This window comes from Choloepus didactylus, chromosome 2 (genome assembly GCF_015220235.1).
Source record: "Choloepus didactylus isolate mChoDid1 chromosome 2, mChoDid1.pri, whole genome shotgun sequence".
Classification (NCBI taxonomy): Eukaryota; Metazoa; Chordata; class Mammalia; order Pilosa; family Megalonychidae; genus Choloepus; species Choloepus didactylus.
The window spans coordinates 213,965,770-213,984,420 of record NC_051308.1 but is presented as its reverse complement, the minus strand read 5'-3'; the positions used below and the strand labels follow the sequence as shown (position 1 = coordinate 213,984,420).

General features: G+C 48.6%; 1 protein-coding gene and 1 pseudogene across 2 annotated transcripts; both read right to left on the bottom strand.

The window, feature by feature from the left end:
* Window positions 1–2,326: 2,326 nt before the first annotated feature.
* Window positions 2,327–7,907, bottom strand: C2H1orf216 (chromosome 2 C1orf216 homolog). Of its 2 annotated transcripts, none has more exons than XM_037817682.1 (3): window positions 7,717–7,907; window positions 4,011–4,731; window positions 2,327–3,410 (listed from the first exon to the last, which is right to left on the bottom strand). In XM_037817682.1, the coding sequence occupies exon 2, from the start codon at window positions 4,724–4,726 to the stop codon at window positions 4,037–4,039; it is 690 nt and encodes a 229-aa protein (XP_037673610.1). In that variant the 5' UTR covers window positions 4,727–4,731; window positions 7,717–7,907; the 3' UTR covers window positions 2,327–3,410; window positions 4,011–4,036. The 2 variants fall into 2 exon arrangements, with proteins under 2 accessions (XP_037673610.1, XP_037673620.1); XM_037817692.1 differs by having other exon boundaries at window positions 4,021–4,731.
* LOC119514253 lies at window positions 7,621–18,645 on the bottom strand (annotated as a pseudogene).
* Window positions 18,646–18,651: the final 6 nt, after the last annotated feature.

Sequence of the window (18,651 nt, the reverse complement as noted above, 5' to 3'; positions counted from 1 at the left end):
TCCCACTTTACAGTTAAGGAAATTGAGGCTAAATAGTAAATGCAGGATCCAATACATCTGGGTTCACTCTGCACTAGAAACCACTAGCCAATTTCTACTCATTCTCCAGGCTCCTCCTCCTCCAGGAAGCCTTCCTGAACTGCCCTCACAGCTCTCATTCCCCCTTGTTCCCTGTTCATGCTGTCATTAGAAGGCACTAATAGTGGGTTGTGGGTGAGGGTTGTAGGAAACATGGGGTGGGAGGGTGCTTAGAATCCTTACAGACAGTCACTATACAGAGTCCTGATATGCCAGGCCCTGGACTGGCGAGCCCACCTACCATATTCTGAAGGCCCCTTATCCCCAACTCTTTACACTCTTTCTCAGTGTCCAGCTCACTTCCTGCCCCTGCCCCGAGACTTGCGGACCTATTTGGGGTCTTTGGAGAGAAAGTTGGGGTCCCTGACCTATTTGGGGTCCCTGGAGAGGAAGTTCTCAATAGATCCAGCCCGTTTTTCTCCCCAGCCCTGCACTACCAGCCAAACCCTTCCTTGCGTCAGTCCTGTCCTTGGAAGTCTGCTCAGGCCTCTGCTGTGCTGGTCTCTGGGTCTTGGCTCAGTCTCATCCCTGGTTCTTCCTACCCAGCAAGACTCCTCATGCAGCACCCAAAAACCAGTTAGACTTCCTTACTACTGGTCATGGGATTTCATTTGGTCAGGACAGAGGTCGAGGGGAGGGAGGTGACTGATTGGCCCAACCTTTTTCTAGTGCCTGTACCCTCACTATCCCAGGGATTAAGAAATTCCTTCCCCAAAGATATCGAAACAACCTCCCAGGTATAGAAGTCTAAGGCTGGCTCCTCCTCTCGGGCCTGGAGTGGTTTTGTGCATGAGTCTTTGGGGTACAAGTCTATTCTGCCTGTACAGACAAGAGCTGTTTGGGGACAGGGCAGCCTCCCCTGGCCCTGGATCAGTCCTCCTCATGTAACATAGGGCTTATGCAGAGCAGAAGCTTATTATTATTATTTTTTAATGCATTCAAAGCATCTTCAGGTTCCTTTTCTCATTCAGTCCTTACAGTTACCACGGGTGAAGAAACTGAGGCTGTCTAGACAGTCTCTGGAGCAGGTCTCTCTGTTCCATACTGCAGGTTCAGGAGCAGCCTCCTCATTTCCCACAATCAGCATACCTGGTGGGGAAGCGTAATCTTTGGCTGGGTTGGCTCATTCACTGGGCTCCTACCTCAGTTTCCCTGCTCTAAACTCTGCTGGCCTGGCTGTGGCTCTTAGTCCCTGCTCCTGCCAGTTTCCTCCCCCAACCCTCTGTCTCCCCAGGGGCTGGGCCTGTCCCTAGATCTTCAATGACTGGAAACCTACAATCCACAATGCTGTTTCCTTGGTCTGGCCTTAATCTTTTTCTCAACTCAGAAAGTTCATTTATGGAAAGGAATACTAGGCAGCTTTAGTTTTTAAAAACTTTTCTTTTAAGATGTCTTTCAGGTTTTAGGTTGAAATTCCTTAAGGAAATATTTGAAACATTTTTTGATGTAAAAGTTAAGTGTGCATCCCAGAAGTACTATTTATAATAATAACTCTCATTAATGAAGTTTACAATGTATCAGGTACAGTTCTAAATATTTTACACATGTATGTATTTCACTTAACTGGCAACAACCCTATGAGGTAGGTACTACTATTATCCCCATGTTAAGATGAGGAAACTGAGGCACAGAAAACTTAATTGACTTGCCCAAGTTCACAGAGACAGAAACCCATGAAGCCAAGATCCAAATTCAGGGGCTCTTGTTTCCGAGTCTGTGCCCTTAACCACCGGTTGTGTGCCCAAGAGCCTTCATGCATCTAGGAAAGGGATCCCTTCTGAAAAGTCACCATCTGGCCGTCTGAGGGCTTGATGTTGTCTCACTGTTAGAAATCTCCACGGATAAAGTGATTCAAATTTGGCTATTAGTGGAATTTGCTAAAACTGGTTCAATAGTGTTCTGTTTAAGTGTCAAATGTAGAGATGACAAGAATTATTAATGTCTTGGGTAACTCATTGAGAGGGAAGTCTCTGTTGGTTCAGGGACTCTTCCACAGTGGCTACCAAGACTCTCCACTCCATATGAGGTTCTCAAGGCAGAAGCAAAGTCTCCCCTATCAGACTGGGAAGCCCCTGAAAACAGAGACCTCTCCATTCCCATCAGACTGCCAGGCAGAGGAGTCTAAATTCCTCTACCCTGGTGTCTTCCCCCCCATCCCTGGCCCTTCACCACCCAAGCCCAGGACCATCCTCAAAAGGAAAAGAGGTCACCAGACAACAAGTAGAATAAGAAACACATACTCAAGAAATTCATTTCTCTGGCCCCATTTATTCATCTGGGGTTGGTCCAGAGTTGAAGTTCACATTCAACATGCATAAGCTAGACACAAAGTCCCCATGGCCCATGTTTCACCCATTCCTTATACCTTTCATTCACTTCCCAGGGATGGAACTACTTAGAGACAGACCAAGAAGAGGCCCCACATTTTGCAGGTAGAGAGAATGAGGGCCAGCATTTCGCCATTATGCCACTGCTCACCCACCAGGATCTTACATTCTCTTGGCTCCCAGAGAGCTTAGCTACCTTGGTCCTTGGTTCTCCCCAGGACACACCCCCTCTCCACCTCAAGGAGCTTCTGCTGGAGGCTGTCAACCCCATGCAGTGATGGAAGGGGGTATCACCCAATATCCTAAGAGCTTCCTAAGGCTTTTCTGACACTCCCTTCTGCCACCTCAGAAAGCTGAGCTCTGGCTCCCCGACTCAGTCTGATTTCCGCGAAATGGACCAAACCAATTGAATGTTGCCAAAGCCATAGAGGCACAGAGAGGCAGAGGCAGAAAGAGAAGAGAGATTTTTCTCAATACTCTTGGAACACCTTGTTCATTATTTGCAAGCTTATAAACACACATTCCTTTTCATCAGAAGCTTAAATCAAAATGGTTTTCAACAGCTCCTTTCCCAGTGGAGAGATCTAGTTTGTTTGGGGACTGATATTTTAGAACTCCCATTCTCCTATTCTTCACAGGGTTCTGAACTGGCATTTCTCCCACCCCATCCCCCAGCTGTCCAAAGGTAGACTTCAGGAAGGACAGTCTCCTATCTCCTTCTCTGATCCCCACCCCCCAACTCTGTCACGGTCTCCATCACCATCTCCTGTACTCCTTCCTGATACCAATTCTCTGCCAGCTGCCATGACAAAATCACAGCCAAATTAAACATGGTAGGCCAAAGCAGGCATCAAACCTCTTACACAAATCCACCATCAGGGACAACAGCCTTAGCAGAGCGAGGTCTTGGATGGGTGAGGAGAAGAAAGAAGGAGAATGGATCAGCCATAACCTTCAGATAAATGACAGCAGGCTAGCCTTCTCTCTCCAGGAAAGAGTAGAACCCTGTGGAGGAAAAAAGCTGGGGTGGGCCATGGGTAGCAGGGTACAGACAGATGTTACACACAAGCAATTGAATATATATGTGTGTACACCTGCTCATATGTCTGCCTGCAAATACACATACTCCTAATACATGCATTCACATGCCTGTACCTGCACACATGCACCCTTGCACATACACTTGCACTCACAAGGGCTTGCTCATGTACACCCAAAACAAGCCTGCAAACTCAAACTCACTCATATGCACACACATGTTTTGCATATATATGACCTCACTTGTGCACATATACACACTGATGGGTAACTGTCCATGTATGCATATACAAACTTACTCACTGCTACATACATGCTATACATACACATATGTTCATTCTTACATACACGCATAGGTCTGCACTTAAGTTAGTTTGTGTATGTACATGTGCATCCACAGCATACTTAATTTCATACACAAGGTGCTTATTCACACATGCCTGAACACATCTGCATATCTGTCCAACATGATGGCATATATGCACTCTCATGCCAGCATATAATCATGTATTTACTTGTCACAATCACGCACATATATACACACACACACTGTAAACACACACATACCCTTGCACACCTGTGGGAGCACACCCTTAGCTCTGGTCTTGGGGTCGGGATGGTGCTGCCCCCTGCTGGAGACAACGGATAAGCTCTTTTCGGTTGTCCAGGATGGTGTCAAAGCTCTCCTGCAGACGGGCCTGCTGGTCAACCAGTTGGTGCCGCAGGCCACGGATCCATTGGAGCAGGGCCAGGCGACGGTACATCACCAAATGCACATGGTGCTTCTCCTTCTCCCGCTCTTTGTAGCGCTCCTGGGCCTGCAGCTGCTGCACTGCATGGGCCACCGAGGGCAGAAGAGGATCTGGAGGGCCAGGGCCTCGAGGAGTTCCACAGGCCGGCTCAGGGCTGCTGCTGGGACTGTTGATACTTAGGGAGCTGCTGGCATAGCTGTTGTCCTCCAGTGGGGAGCAGACTGTGCTGGCACCGCTCATCTTCTCAAGCTGAGCCCTGGGGATCTCTGCCCCCTCTGGAGGGCTGCGGACCTCCTCCTCGGGGAGTCCAGGGGCCTGGAAGTCCTCCTTGTCAGAGGACAACGCAGGGGAACTCCCCATCAGGATGGATTCCACTTTGCCTGGCAGCCCATGCCAGTTTTCATTGGCATCCTTGACACTTGCCATGAAGTTGGAATTGCTGTCTGGTTGGAAGTTGGGCTGACATACCCCAGGAGGTGGGCTCCCCAGGAACTGGCCCCCCTCAGCTAGCCCCAGCTGAATGGCGAACATCTGGTCTGTAAGGGGTAAGCAGACGAATGAGTCATAGCAGGACAGGGTGGGATGTCTGAAGTCATGCTAACATAATGCAGCAAGGATGAGGCTGGCTGCTCCCTTTCAGTCCCTCTCCTTTGACCCTGATAACACCCCCACTTCCTGGTTTCCGTCCTCCTTCTCTGAATGTTCCTTCTCAGTCTCCAGCACAGGGGTTTTCCTCTGCCCATCCCTTAAATGCTGGTGTCCTCAGCCCTCTGAGGCAGGTTGTCTTCTCCCTAACTCTATGTATTCTCCCCTGATGACCCCATCCTCTGCTGTATCTTCAAGCCATCCATATGTTGGTGAATGCCAGATCTGTCTCCAGCCCGATTCAACTGTTCTCTAACTGCCAAAGACACCCCTTAACCTAGATGTCTCACAGGCTCTCCAAATTCTACTCATCCAAACCAGCTGTCTGTTTTTAGTGCCCTCAGTCATTTGGCTCCACAATCCATTCAGTCACTCCAGTTAGAAATCTGGGAGCAACCCAGCCTCTTCACTCTCCTTCCTGCCCCTCATCTAATTGGGGCACAAATTCTGATGATTCTTCCTCTTTAAAAACCTGTGTGTACATCCTAAAGTAATTTGGGTGAAGAATAAAAATATATATTCGGGGCCCCCCTGAAGAGCTGGGGGAGGATGCAAAGGTGCTGGACTTCCTCACCTGGATTGTTGCTGATGTTCTCACAAACATTGGGGATTGATGGCTTGATGTGCTGAGCCCTCTGTCTTGGGGCTGGCCCCTATGAAGCTCATTACTACAAAGGAAAGGCTAAACCTGCTTATAATTGTGTGTAAGAGTCTCCCCGAGTGCCTCTTTGTTGCTCAGATGTGGCCCTCTCTCTCTAACTAAGCCACCTTGGTGGGTGATCTCGCTGCCCTCCCCTCTACGTGGGACCTGACTCCCTGGGGTGTAAATCTCCCTGACAATGCAGGATATGACTCCTGGGGATGAATTTGGACCCAGCATCATGGGATGGAGAACATCTTCTTGATCAAAAGGGGGATGCAAGATGAAAAGAAATAAAGTTTCAGTGGCTGAGAGATTTCAAATGGAGTTGAGAGTTCACTCTGGTGGACATTCTTACGTACTATATAGATGACACTTTTTAGGTTTTAATATATTGGAAGAGCTAGAAGTAAATACCTGAAACTACCAAACTCCAACCCAGTAGTCTTGACTCTTGAAGACGATTGTATAACAATGTAGCTTACAAGAGGTGACAGTGTAATTGTGAGAACCCTGTGGATCGCACTCTCTTTATCCAGTGTATGGATGGATGAGTAGAAAAATGGGGACAAAACCTAAATCAAAAATAGGGTGGGATGGGGGGTGATTTGGGTGTTCTTTTTTTATAAATTTGATTCATTGCAGCTGGTGTGCCCCCAGTGAACTGCTGCTACACCTCTCTACTTGGCCAAGAAGGTCCTGCTTGATCCCCCTCTGCTCACCCCTCCTGACTTGCTTCTTGCCACTCTGGCCCTCCCACCACACCAAACTGCTCAGAGAACTCAGAAACACAGTTACTCTTTTCATGCAGCTCCCTGGCTTACAATACCCTTCTCCTCTCCCTCTAAGACCCTCCCTTCTCCACCCAGCAAATTCCTTCACCTACTCCAAAACTCAGTTCTAATTTCTCCACCTCTCTGAAGTCTCCCCTGATACCCTTCCCCACTATGATATATACAAACACAGTTAAATATGCCTTCCTCTAGGTCTCCACTGCCCTGGACACACACTAGATTATCCATGCTTGCTTCCTGTTCCTGGCACACAGTTGAAGCTCAATAAATGTCCATTCAACTGTTTTTTCAATTATCTTGTAATAGTACCTTGTACATCTGGTCCCCAATTATTCTGGTTGCTCCTTGATAGCCTCCATCACATCCTCAGGACCCAGCACAGAGCCTGGCACTTAGCAGATGTCAGTCCATACTTGCTGACTGAGTGAATGGGGGAGGCAGGGACGCCCCTAGGATTTCCATGCCCAAGAAGGTGGTAGCAGGTGTCTACTTGTAACTGCCAAGGGCTGGAAGAGCTGGTTTCAGTTCCCTCCTCTGCCCCAAGGAACCTGCCCCACCCCCTACCCCAACTGACAAACCTTCCCTCTGAGCTCACCCTCTTCACTTCCAGTCCCCGTGGAACGTCTACGATCTTGCAGACATGATCTACAAGATCATGTAGACATGATCATAGATACGATCGTAGAATATGTCTACGATCTCGTGTCCCTGTCCCTGGTTTGCTCTATACAGAGGCCCTGGAGACTGGGCATGCCACACCACCCTTCCCTAAAACCCAATAACTGGCTTTTACCCAAATTAGGGTTTGAATTGACAAGAGATTTCTTCTGAACACTTATTACTGGGATTAGAGAAATTGAGAATCAGTAAGAGTAAGGGATATTATATGCACAACAGGTGCTATAATATATAGTATATGGAATCTATAGTATATAGAGTCCCTCCCCACATCCGCAGCCGGTAGAAGTCCTGGGGGAAGGTCCCTTTGTAACCTGCATACCCTCCTCACCTCCTCCCTCACCCCCACCTCCCTTTAGGCAAGGCTTGCCGGAAGGTGCCTGGAGATCCTCCCTCACCCCACATTTTCCTTTTTCCTAGGCTTGGGCGTGGCCACGAAGGAAGCTAGGATGGTGTGAGGGTGGCGCTAAGGATCACGGATTATCAAGGATGGGGGCAAAATGGGAGCCCAGACACTCCAGGACAAGCCTCTCCCTAAACTAATCCGCAATCTGCCCGCGGTGGGGGGGGCTCTGTAAGGATGTATGCGGGCAGGAGGCTTCCCTTCCTGCCTAGCCTTGCCGGAGAAGAAGACAATCCCCACGAGACAAGACAGAGACTACCCTTCCCTAATCTCCCCAGACGAGGCAGCTGGGCGAAGGCCGCAACCCCTCCCCCCTCCCGCGGCTGGGCCGCAATCCCTCCCTCTCCCGGCCCCGACTCACTGCCGAGAGGCGCCCGCCCCGGCGCTGCTGGTCCTGGTTCCGCCGCGGCCCCCTGCGGGAACTCGTCACTCCGCGCTGGGGCTGGGTGTGTCGGCCTGGGCGCCCACGCGGGCCTGGGTGCGGGGCGCAGGGCGCGAGGTCCCGGGGTAGCGCGCCCAGCCCCAGGCCCAGACTGCAGAGGCGCGCGGCGTCAGCGCGGCGGGGCGGGGCAGCCGGGCCCACGTGGGCCGGTTCGGTTTTCCGCGGAGCTGCGCGCCTCGGCCCAGTGAGCCGGAACCGCAGGCCCCACCCTCCGGCTGTCTTTCCGGGCCGCCCGGTCTGGTTTATCTCCTAAAGGCATTCACTGCACCGCTTCGCCTCACTGCGGACACGGTGACATTTTCAAAATTAAAGTCTGATCATGTCACCAGCCCTGCGGCTTAGAACCGATCAGTGGCTTCCCCTTGCCGGGAAAATCCTGAAGGCAGCAGCCTCAGGGCTCTGCGCGTTCTGCCGTCAGCCTGCCGCTCCAGTTACGTTTTAAGAGAAGAGAGAAACCACTCTGGGACAGGGCTGGGGTTAAGGACCAGGCGCTCAGGCTAGGGTGTCAGGCAAGGAGACAACGGAAGGCGAGAGTAATTTGTACTCCAGGAAATAAGAGTAGGCATAAGAGTTCTTTCATAGGGAGATGATTTCTCAAGGCTAATACTCCCAGGAAGAAAGAGGTAGTAGGATCAAGGTGTTCCCACCTCAAGGACCTTGCCCCTTCCCGTCATCCATTCGCATTCAGCCCAGGGTTAGAGCACCGACTCTGCACCAGGTATTGCACTGGGGATTCAGAGCAGAATCAGACCTGCTCACGGCCTTGGGAAGCATCCAGCTTGGAAAGGGTAACAGACACAGAAAAGAGTGGGTTATGCCATGTGGTGGGTCCTGCAACAAAGCTAGGAGGCAAATGTAATGAGTACAAAGGAGGGTAAAGAAAGGCTTCACAGTGGTGCTATTTGAGCCAGGCCTTGAAGGATGAGTCTGCTCACTACCATAAAGGGGAGAAGGCAAGGGGACCACATATTCAGTGTGTTTCGGGAACAGAGTAGGCTGGTGTGGCTGGAGCTTGGGGGGAAATGGAGGCAGGAGACAAGGCTGAAGGATAAGGTTGGAGCAGTTGTGGAAAGTCTGGACCACCTTTCCAAGGAACTGTGGGCAGAATGGAGATAATTGAGGCTGTCCCCCAAGGTGCTACCAGGTTTCTTCTCTTTTCCTGAGCTCACATTATCTGTCAACTTCCCTGTGTGGCTTTCGGAACTTAGCCAAGTCATTTTAACCCTTTTGGGTTAACTAGAGAGAATATGCCTTTACAATTGTTAAATACCTTATAGTCTTAAACAGTGTTACTGGGGCTCCCAAGGTCAGGCACAGCCCTGGAGGCCCTTTGATACACTAGAGAGCCCTTAAGGCAGATTAGAAGGAAAGTCATTCCCCAGAATTGGCTCATCTAAAGGAAGAAAGGCCTAGGAGGCCTGTGACCTAGTTGTTTTGTTCATCCATTTCTCAGCTGCCTCTTAAAGGTAAAGTGCCCCTTAGTCTACCGAGGAATGGCTGTGTGGTCACTTTGGTAAGACCCGTCCGTCCCCCCACTCCCAATATGGCTGTTTTTCTCAGCTGTTAAGTGAGGGGAAGGTCTGTCAAATCAGAGGTTTTACAGCCTTCTTCTTTTGAAGCCTTGGAATCTTTTTTTTTTTTCCCTTCCCAATAAAAATCATTGCAATACACCCAGTCTGAGACTTTCTCTCTTCCCCTGAACCCCTCCATGCTAAATGGCTCCTGAAGGGCCTCTGAGGAAGCGTGTAAAGCTCAACTGGGCAGTTTCAAATACACTGCACTAGATGAACCTAGGAGATAAATTCTCCCCTCCTGAGAAATAAAGGCAAAACAACGGGTGTTTGGAGCTGCAGGAAGAATGAGAGAGAGTGTATGCTCTTTCTCTCTAATGCAACCCACAGTAAATGCCCTTTCTCAACCTCCTCTTCCACCAAGAAACCAGAAAAGCAAAATCTAAGGTCCTGAGGTGGTTGAGCATTCCAGAGCCCAAAACAGAGGGAGTGGGCTGGGTGGAGGAGGTGAAGGAAGGAGAAATGAGAGAAGGGGGTGCCTGTTCCACCCCCTTCCTAGCAGCTGCCTCTGTGGGACCCATAATCCCTATGCCCTCTCCCCCACCCCATCCTCTGGCCGCCCACCTCTCCTCCACCCATCCCATTCATCATCAATAGGATGGCACAGCATCAGCATGGTCTTTCAGGGCCTGACAGGTCCTTTCTGGGTGCCCCCCACATGTAACCACTTAACCCCCAGCACAAAGGGCCAGGATGAATGGGCTTGGAGCTGGTGGCTCATGCGGAGGGGGAGGCCTCAATAGGATTTGGGGAGCTGGGTGTATAAATTGCTCTGCTCGAGCAGTCCTCAATGGAGGAGCTGGAGTCGGGGCATGTGCCGAGGGGAGGAGCTGGGCAGCTGCATCCCATCCCTGAACAATAATTTATTCATTCTCCTGGCAAGCACTGAAAAAATGGGCAGGGGGAACGTGGCCCCACAAATCGCCCTCACCCTCAGCTGATTCCCCAGGCAATCGCCACTGTTCAGAGTGCCCCCTGCCACTCATAATTTATTGCCTTCCACTTGTAAAGCTTGCCCCACTTCTTCCCTAAGGAAGTAGAGTACATTAGGGGAGGTCTTTAGTAGCTGAAATTCAGGCAGGAATGGCCCTTTGAATTGGCTGTACCCAATCTCAACCTTATTCTCTTTGAAAGCTTCCTGCTCAGATTTTTTTCAAACCCATTTCACAGCTTGAGAAACTGATACAGGGGGGAAAAAAGGGCACATAGCATGGCAGGTCTCAGGATTGCCCCAAGAGGGAAGGGCAGAGAAAGAAGCAGGGAGTTGGGGGAGTTTAGCTTAGAAACATAGGTAGTGGGAATGCAATAAAGGATTGCTGGATGCTAATGGCTGCTAACATAAGGTACCGTCCTTGTGTCCCCTCTTCTCTTCCTAGACCCTCTCCCTCTGCCACATTTGTTTCCAATTTCCAGAAGATTCTTTGGGAGAACTTTGGGGACTAGGAAATAGAATGAAGTCAGGCAAACAAAGATATTAAGACTAGTAGATAAAAAAGCAATCTCGGGTGGGTGGGTGCTTTCAAGAAGCTAAATTGTGACAAGAATAAATTTGCTCTTGTCCTCCCGCCTCCATACCTCATCTCACCAGGGCCAGATCACACACACACAAAAATAATAAATAAAACAAAAAATCAATAATGTTAGCAGAACAGGGAGAGCCAGATTGAAGTGACCATTCTCAGACTGGCCCCTGGGCCTCTTGGCCCCAAGCTCATAATTACCTTGTCACACAGAAAACAAATCTATTGTGGGTGGTAATCTTGAGACGTGGGAGATGCTGGGCAAGGAGATTGCCCAGCTGGGGAGGGGGAAGGAAGGGGTTGCAGTAGGAAGAGTTATTGGCCTTCATGGCTGGGGAGCAGGGAGGGGAACCTGGCAAAACCAAGGCCTAGACAATTTCAGAAAGTTTCCTTCCCTTGGACAGGAAAGTGGACTCACCAAAGGATGTGATACTGCCCAATGCTGGTGGTGGGGATGGGGGGCAGAGGGCGGTTGTGCAGGGTGAAGGCTCAAGCCCACGCCTCTGAACCTCTGCAGGGCAGGTTGATAGGATGCTACTGCCCTCTGGTGGGCTTAAAGAACCAGCAGCAACTCCTCCAAATGCTGCAAAGAAACTGTATGAGAGTAGGGCTTGGTTGTTTCCCATCCTAAAACCTTGGCCACCAGGACTAGCCCAATCACAGGTTGGATTTCTCTGAGACAGTTTGGCGTGCAGGACATTTATTAAGGATGCCCTTGAGATCAACATCTGTGCAAGGGAGGGGAAGGAAAGCGTGGGCAGATGAAGAAGTGGAGCTACAGTAGAGGGCAGTGACAGCCACAGCCAAGCCCACAAGGAGTTCTGAAGCTAGAATGGAGTTGGCCCAAAATGAGCCAAGATGATCAGGCCTTTATACTTCTGCAGGCATTGGATGTGGACTGTGCTGGAAAGGGGCATAACCTTGAGTCAGGGGCTCTCTGCAGCCAATCCCCAAAGGGCTGACCACTGCAGCTGTCTGTCTGCAGACAGCACTGATGGCAGCTAGGCCAACAAGTACTTCACAGAAGCGGGATGGGGTGACGCATCCAGTGTCCACAGTGTCTATCCCGTACACCACAGACACTCATTAAACATGTATTAAAAGAAAGGCAGGGTTAGAGAGTGTCTCAGGCTCCCGGCTCTGTGGCAGAGACCACAAGCCTCAGTGCCTTGGCACACAGACCCTTGGAAATGGTCAGCAGATTCATGGATTCATTCATTCAACAAGCATTCACGGAGTTTTACTATGTGCCAGGCCTTTTACTCTGTGCCAAATGCTTTTTATTTAATCCTCGTAACTGTGAAGCTATTATTAGCCCAGATGAGATCAACTTAAGTGACTTTCACAGTCCAATGACAAAAAAAAAAAAAGACACACAATGGGACAATTACTGTTGCTGCTGCCAAAGACTCTTGAGGCCAGAAAGGTCTTGGCTCTGTTCTGTGTGTGTGCATGTGTGTACGCAGAGGGACAGTTCCCTCCCTGCTTTGTATCAGAACATTTTCTCTATTGCAGCCAAGGGTATGCCTTCAGAGCCTTCTTCAATTCCTTCCTCATAATGTCACTACCTGAGTTCCAAGATGTAGCTCTGGAGAGCCACCGTCACCCAGGAGGATGCTGGGGTAGCGCCTTCTCTGGATATTTAATGGCTAGACAGCCCTTAATCCCCATGTTCTTTGGTCATCCAACCATCAGGCAGTTATGAGAGGGTAATTAAGTTCTTCCCTAATGTCTAACTTCCGTATCTGCTGCAATCGTTCTAGGATAATAACATTGAAGGGACAAAGGTGGAGATTTCTGCTCCAAAAACCTCTCTGTACCCTGCACTTCTTGCTAACCTACCCGCTATGTGGAAGGGGATGAGGGCTTGGAAAGCTGTCAGCTGCTACTCTACTATGGCCTCGATGCATTCTCTTCCTCAGTCAATTAAAACTCTCAGCACTCCCAGCCATCAACATGAAGATTTTAGTTTTCTCATTTAGATTCCAATCATAAAAAACTTGAGGGAAAAAGAGAGGGAGGGGCCTGGATGTCATGGAACAATTTCTAGGTCTGCCTACAGAGATATAAAACCTCCTCACCACTCCTTGCTCCCTGCTCCCTTCCAACTACACACACACACACACACACACACACACACACACACACACACACACACACACACACACACCCCTTCCCTCCTGGCCCCCAGAACCTAATTTTTCACATTTGGAAAACACAGATGATTTTTGCCTGGGTCCATCTGGTTTTCCAAATAACCTGTCTATTTGATAAATAACGTAAGTTAAATTAGACAAGACAAAGAGAGGGGTGGGCAGTCAGCTTTTTCCTTCCCTCAGCCTCTGAGAAAGACACGAGGGCTGAAAAATCACAACTCAGACTCCCAACTCTGCCCTAGCACTTTCTACCCCTCAGACTGGACCCAGTGATTTTCCTGCCTGAAGCTAGGAGCTGTCTCTTCACCCCCATCCTAGCCCACCAGCCATCAAGAATACCATAGAGCCCTGTTGCATTCCAGGCTGTGGTTCCCTATAAAATGAAAGAACCCAGGTGTCCAATCCCATAGCCTTCTCTGATCACCCTCAGGCTATAGTTCCTTCGAACCCCCTTTTCCCATTATGTATCCCACCACAGGGAAGACCTAAATCAATAAGCTGAAAATGAAAAGCCTTTAAGGTGAGAGGAGAGAAGACAGAAAGAGGGGATGGAAAGGACAGGGACAGTACAAATCAAGAAAATACAACCACTGGGGACAGAGAGGTTTGGCACCTGGTCTCCAGGTAAAATCTGAGGCTGTACCAGCCAAACACAAAGCTGTACCTGTTTTCCCAGCTCACCACTAGAGCCCAGACATGCAAACAGACCTCGATCCTACCACCCTCCCAAGTCCCAGCACACAGCAAGTCACCACTGGCTCCTGGGAGAGGCTCATGGGCCGGTGGGGTATGGAGTTTTCTAGAGGTTCAGCCTCTCCTTCCCACTCAGCCAGCCCCACCCCTTCCTCAGTAGTGGGTGAGCCAGCATTGGAGCAGCCTTTACCCATAACCCTGTGAGCTAAATGAAGCCATTTCACATCAGCCTCATTTGCAGGTTGAGGAAAAAGTTTCAGAGAGAATGACTTACCCAAGGTCTTGCCACTTTTAAGCTAGAGCAAAGTCTCAAAGGCTCCCTTACCAACTACCTATATTTCTACCCCACTAGAAGGCTCAGAGAAGCCACATTCGAAGGCTCCTTTGTAAGAAATTCAGCTCCAAGTTTTTTACTATTAGCTGTTCCAGGCCTCCCATGTGCTAGGCATTATGCTACCCAAAGCACACAAATTTTAACAAAACAGACATGATCTCTGCTTTTGCAGAGCTTACAGTTTAATGGGGAAGGCAGGCCTAAAACAAACATTAAGATGGCAAATTGTGATAAAAGATCTGAAAGAAAAAGAACAGGAAACTGACGGAGGTCACCTTAAGAAAGGGGTAGGGTGGTCAGGAAAGGTGTCTCTGAGGAAGCTAGAGTTTAGGGACAAGGAAGGAGGCATCAAGCATGCCTTTCTGGTTTCCAGTCTGAGTGACTGGGTATGTACCTGTTCCTGAAATGGGAAACACAGCAGATGAGCAGGTTTATAGGGAAGGAAGATCAAATTTTTAGAGTTGTTAACTTTGAGATGCTTCTGAGACAAGGGGCCGTTAAGGAGTGGTCCACAGAAAATGATGCAGCTGTGATACTGGCAATCCTTATGCATGCATGCAGAATAGCACTTGACATAATGCACTCACATTTTCCAAATTAAGCCTTGCAATAATTGAGACAGGCATGAATTACCATTCTCATTTTATAGATAAACGGAAGCTCAGAAAGGTACAGTGCTATTCACTTAACATTTACTGGGACTACTACATTCTAAGCTGTGTACCAGGCAGAGTTGGATACAAATGCAGAAGATACAATACTGTCTCAAAGATAATATAATCAAATATTTCCATGGCAATATTCCTCCCCCAAATATTCTCCCCTATCCTCAAGTACACAAGACCCAGGACAGGAAGCCTCAAGAGTTATGTGACGTAGCCCCAATGATTAAAACCAAAACACCCACTAAATTCTTCCAGCCAGAGCCATTAGAAATTCTCAAAGTGGGGAAAGGTTGTAGAGAAGCAGTTGGAAGAGGAGGAATTCCTTAGGAAGCTGTGAGTACCTTGTCTCTAACCTGTTTCACGCTTCAGAGAATATAATCAGATGTTTCATGGAGAAGACCCTAGAATGGCTTGCGCAACAGTGGACTGAATTAATGGGATGAGATTAGAGACTGATTTAAATTAAGTAAATACTGTGCCCATACTCCAGTGTGGAAAACAAGGAAGAGGCAAAGACTGAACCTGAGCATACTCTTTATTGCCCAGACTCTTGGGCTCTCATCCCTAAGGTATGTCTTTTCCAAGCTAGTGAAACTGAGCCCTAGCCAGTTTTAGCGACAGGCCCTGGGTCTCCACTCATTAAAACAAAACTGACACTGATGGTTCAATGCTTTGCCCACAGAGCATATGGGTCAGGTCACCCCGACTCTCTACTTCAACCCTGTCACCAAGGTCAAGGCTTAGCTTGCCTTATAGCTGATATAATACACACACACACACACACACACACACACACACAGACATATATATATATATATATATATTTTTTTTTGGCTGGTTGTACTTTATTGATGGTACATGACAAAGCAGGGTTCTTGGCTCCTGCCCTTCCTCAGGGGTTGGGGATGGAAGCTGTGGAGGATGGGGGGTGCTCAGTGTCAGGGGACTGATTTGGGGCCAGGACTCCCCAGCAGCTGATGGCCTCTCTCTTCCACTCATGCTGTTCCTGGGGCTGGTGGTCCAGAGTCTCTTATTGCTTGGAGGCCAGGTAGACCTAAGGTCCACCACCCTGTTGCTATAGCCAAATTCACTGTCATACCAGGAAATGAGCTTGACGAAGTGGTCATTGTGGGCTACGCCAGCCCCAGCAGCAAAGGTGGATGAGAGAGTGTCACTGTTAAAGTTGCAGGATACAACCTGGTCCTCAGTGTAGCCCAGGATGCCCTTCAGGGGGCCCTCTGACGCTGCTTCGCCACCTTCTGGATGTCATCGTATTTGGCTCCTTTCTCTAGTTGGCAGGTCAGATCCATGACAGATACGTTAGGGGTGGGAACGCAGAGGCCATGCCAACAAGCTGATGCAGGGATGATGTTCTGGGCAGCCCCATAGCTGTCACACAACATTTACCCAGAGGGGCCATCCACAGTCTTCTGGATGGCAGTGATGGCATGGACGGTGGTCATGAGTCCCTCCACGATGCCAAAGTTTTCATGGATGTCCTTGGCCAGGAGGGCCAGGCAGTTGGTGGTGCAGGAAGCACTGCTGATGATCTTGAGGGAGTTGTCATACTTCTTGTGGTTCACGCCTATCACAAACATGGGGGCACCAGCCAAAGGGGCAGAGAAGATGACTCTTTTGGCGCCACCCTTCAAGTGAGCCCCAGCCTTCTCCATGGTTGTGAAGACACCAGTGCACTCCACAACATATTCAGCACCAGCATCACCCCATTTGATATTGGTGGGATCTCGCTCCTGGAAGGTAGTCATGTGATTCCCATTGATGACAAGCTTCCCATTCTCAACCTTGACGGTGTCTTTGAATTTGCCATGGGTGGAATCATATTGGAACATGTAGACCATGTAGTTGAAGTCAGTGAAGGGGTCATTAATGGTCACAACCTGCACTTTGCCGGAGTTTACAGCAGCCCTGCTGACCAGGCGCCCAATACGGCCAAATCCGTTTATTCTGACCTTCACCATCCTTTCTCAGAGATGTGGCTGGCACTGCACAAAAAGATGTGGCTGTCTGGCGAGCGGGCAGGAGCAGAAAGCCCTTATGGCAGTTAAATTGACATGAGAGGTGACCCAGAGCTTAAGACTCAACTTTTCTTTCTCCAAAGAGAGTGCTTTCTCCCTGGAGCCTAGAACAGAAACCATTTGCTCCCCAGATTTCTCAGGCAACTGATTTTCTTATCCTCAGTGTTGGTCAGCTCCAAACCCTCTTCTCCATCTTTCCCCAAAATGGCACATAGAAAAGCAAGAGGAGAGAAATATCTAGCCCTCCTGCCCAGTTCTCTTTTGCCCAGCAAGGGCTGCTTAGCCTTGGGGACTGTTTAGAGAGCCTAAGGGGAGGAGCAATAATTCACCTTAAGCCCACAGCTATAATGAAGCACACACAAAGTCAGCTAACAAGAAAAAGCCCATTGTGGGATATAACAGAGACCGCTTATGTAAATTCTCCTCACCTGCATGGAACTGCAAACCACTTGGTAAGTTAATTTGATCAGTATCCTGGGCTGAGGAGCCAGGGAGGGGACAACTACAGCAGTTTTCACTCTAGACCCAGAGGGCTTCCCTGGGAGAGAGAGAGTCTGAATATGAAATGCTCCTCAACTTTAGACAGGCATTCACCTCAGAATGAACATTCAAGCTGGACAGAAAATCCTGCCTTCAAGGCGTTGACATTTATTGAAAAACTACATATACATTAAAATGTCTTTATACACATTTTCCCCATTACAAGATTACAAATATACAAACATGAGTTCTGTCCAAGTCAGCATCTTGAATATTAGGGAAAAAAACTGTAGAAAACTTACACACCAATTTCATCAATTAAACTGGTGTTCTCCATCTCCCAGTAAAAACCTGGGACAATCTCATCCAACTTCCCAAGTCCAGAGCCTGAAATGAAACCACAGCATTCACATGGAATATTTTTCCAAAGCAGCATCAATGCTCAGTTTGGAAGGGAAAAAAAATCTAAAATTCTGAAAGCCTCATGGCAGTTCAACTATATTTTGGTTAAACTCCATGGTAGTCTTCTCTCCAAATAAGTAATGAATTATTAAAATGTCCTCTGGCTGGTTAGGGCAATGTAGTCAACACAGGAGAATGCAATAAATAATGGTTATATTTTTCTCATCAGGATGGGAAGAAAAGGAGGTCCTTGAGCAACAGTGTTTCAAAATTGAGAATTAAGTCCCAGGAGAGACCTTTCTGCCCCAGGAAATATCTAATGGGGCCAGGCACTGGGTGTAGACCTTTATCTTCATCCCCACACGCCAGAAAATTAGATCCAAGGTCTTACTGACTTGGGTACCAATTTGAGCCCTTATTGTAGTTAATTGGGAATCTGAGGCTGCCTTGGGCAGAAGCAAACAGGAAAACAGGAGGGACAAGACTATTATCACAGCTGATCTGATTGGTTCCTTGGTCCTCCAAGAGGTCTCTCCCACTGAGTCCTGTTTACTGGGGTGCTGATCCTACAGGTGTGGAGGAGTCATTCTGGTATTAACATTCACCACTTTCTGTAATTTTCCATAATGCCACACTCATTCTTCTGCCTCCCCCTTTACCTACCTATCACAAAGAGGTAACACCCCGGAAGCTGCTAGGATAAAATGTCAAGTGTTTAATGGAAAAAGTGAGACTTCTCCCAAGTATCTCATGAATTTATAATATAAACACTGCAGAATTAAGATTAGTGGTCAACCCAGGAAATAATATGAGGAAAGGAAAGAGATACGCAGAACTGTGCAGTGGAAAGAATTAGAATCTCCATCCACAATCCTTAATGCATTGATTATGAAGGAAGAAGAAATGGATCATCAGCATAAGCATTGATTCCAACCTTCAGTGCCAGGAACTTCTCAAAGCAGTCTCAACGTAGGCGCTGGCAGTAAAGTTGCTGATG

Bases quoted from the DNA above. Each gene is read 5' to 3' on its own strand.
- C2H1orf216 (XM_037817682.1), bottom strand. From the start codon at position 4,726: ATGTTCGCCATTCAGCTGGGGCTAGCTGAGGGGGGCCAGTTCCTGGGG.